Genomic DNA, 8779 nt, shown 5'->3' with positions numbered 1-8779 from the left:
TTGACACTTGTTCTTCTTTTCATCACAGTTGATCATCGATTCTCAACTGTTTCCTTGAGTGTTTCACCTAAATCCCGGGTAGAATCTTCTGAGCGCAATAAAAGTGTTTGCAATTTACGGATTTATAATCTTATTTTTAAAGAGATTTTCCTATCGGGAATAAAACACGTATTCATAACTGTGCAATATTAGGCTGTCCGGCTATTCTAGAATACTTTTCAAAGTGAAAAAGTACTCGTAAAACAAAATCATTCGGAATACTTTTTGAGGGATACCAATACTTTCACACAAAAAGGTGCTGGTTGCATCTGACAATTCGTGACAGCGCTTGCTGGTTGCAGATGAAGTTACATTTTTTCCTCTTTGCAAGTCCTGTCCCAGGTAATAACGAACAAAATTCCGTAACCCTCTACTTTTCAAGTCGATACTGGCCTTTACAAGATAAAGATTGTCGCTGTCGTCGTTGTCCGGAACATCTTTTGCTGGCGATGATAGGGTGCTAAATGTCAATGAAGGAAAAATACATACGATTTGACAGTTATATACCACACATGTTTCGGACAGCAGAACAAAGGGAACCGAAGCGACAATCTTTATCTTGTAACCGAGCTGTAAGATGATCCCCAAAGATGTGTATCCTAATGAGTGTCTAGTATAGGAACGAAATGCGTTCATATTTTATTTATGCACTTGTTCTCGCACCGGTTGATTCTATCAAGGTTGTTGAAGTGCAATCATGCTTCGCACCGGTGGTGAATATGCGGTTGCTATTAGGCTTTCAGCGATCGTGTACGTACACGCACGTTTCACTCACACTTTTACTCGGTTTGTTTGCAACCACGAGCAGCTGTCGCGGCAAAATCAAATGGGATTGTTTGCAACCACGAACCTGCGTTCGTGTTGGTGAGGGGCCATCCACAAAGTACGTCACGCCTCTAGGGGGGAGGGGGGGTTCAGAGCAGCGTGACGATCCATACAAAAATTTTAGAGGTGTATTACAAAAAGTGTGACGAAGGGGGGAGGGGGGGTTGAAAATCGCCGATTTTTGCGTGACGTACTTTATGGATCTTCCCTGAGAAATGTCGGCGAGACCCTAATTGAGGCAAACACGGAAATAAATAAAATCAGGAAAAAATTATTATTTATTTTCAAATCTTTCAGAACGCGCTCGAACTTTTGTACTATAAATATGTGCGTAATGCATTTTGTGATTATCAGATTAGCTAGACACACATCTGCTAGGTATCGCTAGCTTAGATGTAATAATTTAGTGAGGTGGATATCTCGAGATCTATAATACTTAGAAAGATTTTGTCTTCTCCAAATTATTCGGGTAGCCATAACATTTATGATGGAGACTAGTTTAGTTTGGAATTCATATGCATTCATTTTCATTTCATTTATTTAGTTAACATCTAAACAGATAACACTGAATCAACAATTTGACGCCACAATGCACGGTTCGAGGCCGCATCTCTCCATCCTCGGATACGCCCCACGCTCGCCAAGTCGTTCTGCACCTGGTCTGCCCATCTCGCTCGCTGCGCTCCACGCCGTCTCGTACCTGCCGGATCGGAAGCGAACACCATCTTTGCAGGGTTGCTGTCCGGCATTCTTGCAACATGTCCTGCCCATCGTACCCTTCCGGCTTTAGCCACCTTCTGGATACTGGGTTCGCCGTAGAGTTGGGCGAGCTCATGGTTCATTCTTCGCCGCCACACACCGTCTTCTTGCACACCGCCAAAGATGGTCCTAAGCACCCGTCTCTCGAATACTCGAGTGCTTGCAAGTCCTCCTCGAGCATTGTCCATGTTTCATGTCCGTAGAGGACTACCGGTCTTATTAACGTCTTGTACATGATACATTTGGTGCGGTGGCGAATCTTTCGACCGCAGTTTCTTCTGGAGCCCGTAGTAGGCCCGACTTCCACAGATGATGCGCCTTCGTATTTCACGACTAACGTTGTTGTCAGCCAGGATCCGAGGTAGACGAATTCCTCGACCACCTCGAAGGTATCCCCGTCTATCGTAACACTGCTTCCCAGGCGGGCCCTGTCGCGCTCGGTTCCGCCCACAAGCATGTACTTTGTCTTTGACGCATTCACCACCAGTCCAACTTTTGTTGCTTCACGTTTCAGGCGGGTGTACAGTTCTGCCACCTTTGCAAATGTTCGGCCGACAATGTCCATGTCATCCGCGAAGCAAATAAATTGACTGGATCTGTTGAAAATCGTACCCCGGCTGTTACACCCGGCTCTCCGCATGACACCTTCTAGCGCAATGTTGAACAACAGGCACGAAAGTCCATCACCTTGTCTTAGTCCCCGGCGCGATTCGAACGAACTGGAGTGTTCGCCCGAAATCTTCACACAGTTTTGCACACCATCCACCGTTGCTTTGATCAGTCTGGTAAGCTTCCCAGGGAAGCTGTTCTCGTCCATAATTTTCCATAGCTCTACGCGGTCTATACTGTCGTATGCCGCCTTGAAATCAACGAACAGATGGTGCGTTGGGACCTGGTATTCACGGCATTTTGAAGGATTTGCCGTACAGTAAAGATCTGGTCCGTTGTCGAGCGGCCGTCAACGAAGCCGGCTTGATAACTTCCCACGAACTCGTTCACTAATGGTGACAGACGACGGAAGATGATCTGGGATATCACTTTGTAGGCGGCATTAAGGATGGTGATCGCTCGAAAGTTCTCACACTCCAGTTTGTCGCCTTTCTTGTAGATGGGCATATAACCCCTTCCTTCCACTCCTCCGGTAGCTGTTCGGTTTCCCAGATTCTGACTATCAGTTTGTGCAGGCAAGTGGCCAGCTTTTCCGGGCCCATCTTGATGAGCTCAGCTCCGATACCATCCTTACCAGCTGATTTATTGGTCTTTAGCTGTTGAATGGCATCCTTAACTTCCCTCAAGGTGGGGGCTGGTTGGCTTCCATCGTCCGCTGAACTGACGTAGTCATCTCCTCCGCTGCCTTGACTTTCACTGCCTGTACTCTCAGCGCCATTCAGATGTTCCTCGTAGTGCTGCTTCCACCTTTCGATCACCACGTTCGTCCGTCAAGATGCTCCCATCCTTATCCCGGCACATTTCGGCTCGCGGCACGAAGCCTTTGCGGGATGCGTTGAGCTTCTGATAGAACTTGCGTGTATCTTGAGAACGGCACAGCTGTTCCATCTCCTCGCACTCCGCTTCTTCCAGGCGGCGTTTCTTCTCCTGAAAAAGGCGGGTCTGCTGTCTCCGCTTCCGTCTATAACGTTCCACGTTCTGCCGGGTACCTTGCTGCAGCGCAACCGCCCGCGCTGCGTCCTTCTCCTCCAGAATCTGTCTGCACTCTTCGTCGAACCAATCGTTCCGTCGACTTCGACCCATATACCCGACGTTGTTCTCCGCTGCGTCGTTAATGGCTGCTTTAACTGTACTCCAGCAGTCCTCAAGAGGGGCCCCATCGAGCTCACCCTCTTCCGGCAACGCTGCCTCGAGATGCTGCGCGTATGCAGTGGCGACATCAGGTTGCTTCAGTCGCTCTAGGTCGTACCGCGGCGGTCGTCGGTACCGAACATTGTTGATGACGGATAGTTTTGGGCGCAGTTTAACCATCACCAGATAGTGGTCAGAGTCGATGTTAGCGCCACGATATGTCCTGACGTCGATAATGTCGGAGAAGTGCCGTCCATCAATCAGAACGTGGTCGATTTGTGATTCTGTCTGCAGTGGTGATCTCCAGGTGTACCGATACGGGAGGCTGTGTTGGAAGTAGGTGCTACGAATGGCCATATTCTTGGAGGCGGCGAAATCAATTAGTCGTAGGCCGTTTTCGTTCGTCAGCCGGTGAGCGCTGAACTTTCCAATAGTCGGTCTAAACTCCTCCTCTTGGCCAACCTGAGCGTTCAAATCTCCTATGATGATTTTGACGTCGTGTCTTGGGCAGCTGTCGTACTCACGTTCCAGCTGCGCGTAGAATGCGTCCTTATCATCATCAGTGCTTCCGGAGTGTGGGCTATGGACGTTGATTATGCTGAAGTTGAAGAACCGGCCTTTGATCCTCAACCTGCACATTCTTTCATTGATCGGCCACCACCCGATCACGCGCCTTTGCATATCGCCCATCACTATGAAAGCTGTTCCCAGCTCGTGTGTGTTGCCGCAGCTCTGGTAGATGGTATGATTACCTCTAAACGTTCGCACCATTGATCCCTTCCAACAAACCTCCTGCAGCGCTACGATGCCGAATCCACGGTCCTTGAGCACATCGGCGAGTATGCGTGTGCTCCCGATGAAGTTGAGAGATTTGCAGTTCCACGAACCGAGTTTCCAATCGCTAGTCCCTTTTCGTCGCAGTGGTCTTCGCCGATGGTTCCGGTCCGTACTCTCTTGTTGATTGTTCGTTGCTTATGATTTTTTAAAGGCTGGCTTGCAGGGCCTGACACCAAACCCCTAAATTTCCGGAGGACCATTCCTCCTTATTTCCGGTGGACCATGGTGCACAGTTTCACTTTAGAGTCCCTCGCTGGCACTCGGACGATGATCAGCCGCCCCTAACATGGAGAACAGACGCTGTTGTGAGCCGATCCTGACATGGAGAACAGACGCTCAATAAGATTTGCACCTCCGGAGAGGAGCAAACCCCCCCTTCCCTGTCAGCATACGACCATAGTTCCCACCGGGGTTGGTTACCCGATCTTCCCTAAGGTTGCTCGTATCCCGGCCAGCACCGCGGGGAGGTAGGGATAGGAGTTGCTGGGTAAGAGGCTAAGGACCGCGAGATGGGGTCTATTTTATTCCTTCAGGTTCATTCATATGCATAGCGGCGCTAGTGTTTGAGAAATAACCTGTTAGGTTAAATGTTTCTAAATCCGTTAGAGTTAGAAAGTGGCCATCTTCTACAAAGTTATCCGAATTGTCTGTTAGGTTGGTTATTATGTGAGATTTAAAAGGGTAGTCAAAACCAGAAGTTTAGTTTGAAACCGCAATACTCGTTAGCGCTCGAGTTAAGTCGAATCGAGTCAAGTACGAGACACTGAAGATGGCCTTACTGTAGAAGTCGAAATAAGTATCTGTCAAAGGTACAACCAAGTGGTGAAATTAAATGGAATTGTACAAACTCGTCTTATGGCAAGTAACTTTGTAGAATACGGCAATATTCTGAAAATTCCAGATTTTGAGATATTTAACCTATCAGTTTATTTTTTATACACTAGCGCCGCTTAGCGATTGTGTTTAAAACTAAACTTGCTTGCATCATGACGATTTTCACCACCCGAAGAACTTTGTGGAACACGGCAATATTCTAAAAATTTCAGTTTCCGAAATATCTAACCTAGCAGGTTATTTCTTATACACTAGCGCCACCAAGCGGTTATATCTTAACCTGCGTTGGTCATAATGGTCTTGACCACCCGAACAACTTTGTAGAAGGCGGCAATATTCTAAAAATTTCATATTTTGAGATACTTGACCTATCAGGTTATTTCCAATTCACTAGCGCCACCAAGTGGTTATATTTCAAATTAAACTTGTTTTCGTCATGATGGTTTTGACCATCCGAACAACTTTGTATAAGACGTCAATATTCTAAAAATTCCAGATTTCGAGATATCTAGCCTATCAGGTTATTTCATATGCACTAGCGCCACCAATCAGTTGAAATCCAAACTAAACTGACCTCCATCACAATGGTTTTGACGATGAATAACCGAACAATTTTTCAGAAGACGGCACATTTTTTATTTATGCGTTACTCTATATTTCCGTGTGATGGTTTGGCACGAGGTTTGGCAACGGTTGGAGCGGGTCGCCAAATTTTCCAACTCACTATACACCGAAGGTTGCGTTTACATTTCCCAAACCCGTTTACCAACGACCGGTGCGAGTTCGCGTCATGATAGAGGTTGCTATTTTGGCTTTATTTACGCACTGGTGGGGATCGTCTATAACTAAAATATCTTTTTGATGACATCATGACACTGCGCCAGGCAAAAATTAGGGTCTCGCTGACATTTCTCACCAACACGAACGCAGGTTCGTGGTTGCAAACAATCCCATTTGATTTTGCCGTGACAGCTGCTCGTGGTTGCAAACAAACCGAGTAAAAGTGTGAGTGAAACGTGCGTGTACGTACACGATCGCTGAAAGCCTATAATCATTATGGTCCAAAATCAAAACGTTCGGACTTTTTGCCAACCCCCCAGTAACTGCAAGAATCGGAAACGCAACTCCAAATGTCAAAGTGACACGCGTTCTGCGATGCTAGCGCCACTCAAGCACGGTGTCAACGGATCGAAGCGTAACCTCAAAGCCGAGTTCTTTTCTACGAGTGTGTTTCACTTATTTACACGTGTTTCCAAATGGCCCCAACTAAAGAAAAGGCCGCCGCGGTCCCAAAGGGCGAGAAAACAGTGAAAAAATCCGACGGAACCAAGGCCAAGAAGCCCCTGTCGGATGGTGTAACTCGTTTCATGAAGCGCAAGAAAAATGCGCATAAGAAATTGTTTTCTATAAAGAATGGGAAGGTGCGTTCTGAGAAGCCGAAGGTCGCCATTTCTGTTGTGAAGAAGATTGGTGGTGCCAAAAACGGAGGCGAGCGCACGGTGATCCTCAAGAAGAACAAGAGCTATCTGCCGACGAAGTCCATCGTTAAAAAGCGTACTGGTAAGCGGTGTTTCCGGAACCATAAGCGCAATTTGCGCAAGACTCTGAAGAAGGGTAAAATCCTGATCCTGCTGGCCGGTCGTCAGAAGGGAAAGCGCGTCGTCCTGCTGAAGGCTCTGAAGTCCGGACTGCTCCTGGTTACCGGACCGTTTGCTGTCAACAGCTGTCCTCTCCGTCGTATCTCCCAGAACTATGTCATCGCCACCAAAACCCGCGTCAATCTGAAGAGCTACAAGGTACCGAAGCACATCAACGATACCTACTTCCGCCGTCAGCCGAAAAAGAAGAACTCGCGGGCCGAGCGGGACATCTTCGCGGAGAAGGTGGAAAAATACGTTCCATCTGAGCAGCGCAAGACCGACCAGAAGAAAATCGACGAAGCCGTGCTGAAGGCAATCCAGAAGCACAAGGAATCGAAGATTGTTCTGCGCTACCTGAAGTCGATGTTTTCGTTGCGGACGAACCAGTTCCCGCATCGTATGCAGTTCTAAGGAAGGTGCGTATCACTGGGGTAGAATGAGGGGACACCGGTAGGATCCAGGGTATCTCGGTTCCCATCCCTAAGCAGGGGAGGATTGTTTTTAAGGTTTAATTATAAATATAATTTGTCAACAACAAGAGCACTGGATTGTTTACTGGTACGGAGAAATACATTTGAAGATCGATGTCTTTGAAAGTGAAACAAGTGAGGTCGAGATTTTTTGTTTTAGAAGAAAAGAAACTTCCTAAATGATGTGTGAAAATGCTCTGTAGTTTTTCTGTAATGCTTTTTTTTTGTTTTCTTTCAAAGTTTGAGTTGGAAGTGAATACAAATCAATTTAGTAAATTACTGGTGTATATTTGGGAGTCATAAATATGAAACGAGTTCATAGGGGTGTTATTTTTGGTACCTTAACTTTCTCCTTCAGCTGGAAGCACCTACATATCTTGTTCTTTTTGTATGCCGGTGATTGTAATTCCACAAATACAGTAATTGAAATTGTTCTTTTTTTTGCAGTGTTATACCAGGGCTGTTACAATAGTCGCGATTTTCACGTTTTTTTGCCATTTTCGCGGATTTGTATTTACACACTCTCGAAAATTCAAAATATTAATGTTTTATATGAAGGTATGAGGAGTAAGCAATACTTTGAGATCCTAACACATTATATCCTAATAATATTTTAGTTATCGTATGAATGTTGGTTGATATCCACGCGATATTTGATAGACCTTCTGTTGACCTGACAAATTGATCATATTGTAATTCTGGATTGCCGGGACGCCGAATTGTATTTAAAAGTTAGTTTTTGTTACTAATACTTTTGAAGTGGTTCCCATGTTGTTACTTATATCGTGGTATATTATTCGAATTTGGGGAAGGACACTTCGACTATTTAGCTCTGAAAGGGTGTTTGTGTGAGTGACCGGATTGAACGCATTGAAATTCGCACCTGGAACCGCTGGAATTGAACTTAAGCATGCAGGTTGTCGTACGTAATTATGCTGGTTGCCAGTGTTGGTAAAAACTCAAAATCTCAAAACTCATGGATGATTCAAATCAAGCGTGAGTTGAAACGCACCCAACTCAGCACCTAAAAACTCATGGATGAGTTGAATCATCGTCGGTTTTCTTTTGTTCTTCTTCGTTAAAAACAGTGAATGGACATTTGTCGCATAAAATATAAGACACTCTTTTATGTATAAGCAATACATTGCCCCAAATTGATTTCAAATGCGTTTTTAAACTAAAATGATTTTTTGGCAAATGAGTGAAATGATGCGTTTTAGCATGAAAAATTCAAGCGTGATGCATTCCTATAAAATCGCAAACGATTTCGTTCGCACGGAAGCGCTCGTTGATTGAGATTTATGAGTGATTTTATTAACACTGCTGGTTGCTATCAACTCTTTCCACTTGGTTGAGCGATAGAGAGACGCTCCATATTTCCGACTTCTGCATCATCCAGTGCTGCTTCATAGTGACTCCCAGTACTCCAGGCTGCTTATTCTAATTATTTGCCATCTAGTCGTTTGTACTGTCATAGCTCAATTGAACTTTTTCGTCAAAAATCGTATCTCATTTTATATACTCTCAGTCAATTCTTTGACTCGTTTGAGATTAACTTTTATAAAGAACCCATTT

At 45.5% G+C, this 8779-nt stretch overlaps 1 protein-coding gene across 1 annotated transcript; it reads left to right on the top strand.

Annotated features, from left to right (window-relative positions):
- Window positions 1-6266: 6266 nt before the first annotated feature.
- Window positions 6267-7339, top strand: LOC134226906 (large ribosomal subunit protein eL6). Its single transcript, XM_062708014.1, has one exon. The coding sequence runs from the start codon at window positions 6351-6353 to the stop codon at window positions 7143-7145; it is 795 nt and encodes a 264-aa protein (XP_062563998.1). The 5' UTR covers window positions 6267-6350; the 3' UTR covers window positions 7146-7339.
- Window positions 7340-8779: the final 1440 nt, after the last annotated feature.

This window comes from Armigeres subalbatus, chromosome 3 (assembly GCF_024139115.2).
Source record: "Armigeres subalbatus isolate Guangzhou_Male chromosome 3, GZ_Asu_2, whole genome shotgun sequence".
NCBI lineage: Eukaryota > Metazoa > Arthropoda > Insecta > Diptera > Culicidae > Armigeres > Armigeres subalbatus.
Note: the sequence above shows the minus strand (reverse complement) of the source record. Positions and strands in the feature narration are given on the sequence as shown.

Coding starts and splice junctions, on each gene's coding strand:
- LOC134226906 (XM_062708014.1), top strand. CDS start 6,351: ATGGCCCCAACTAAAGAAAAGGCCGCCGCGGTCCCAAAGGGCGAGAAA.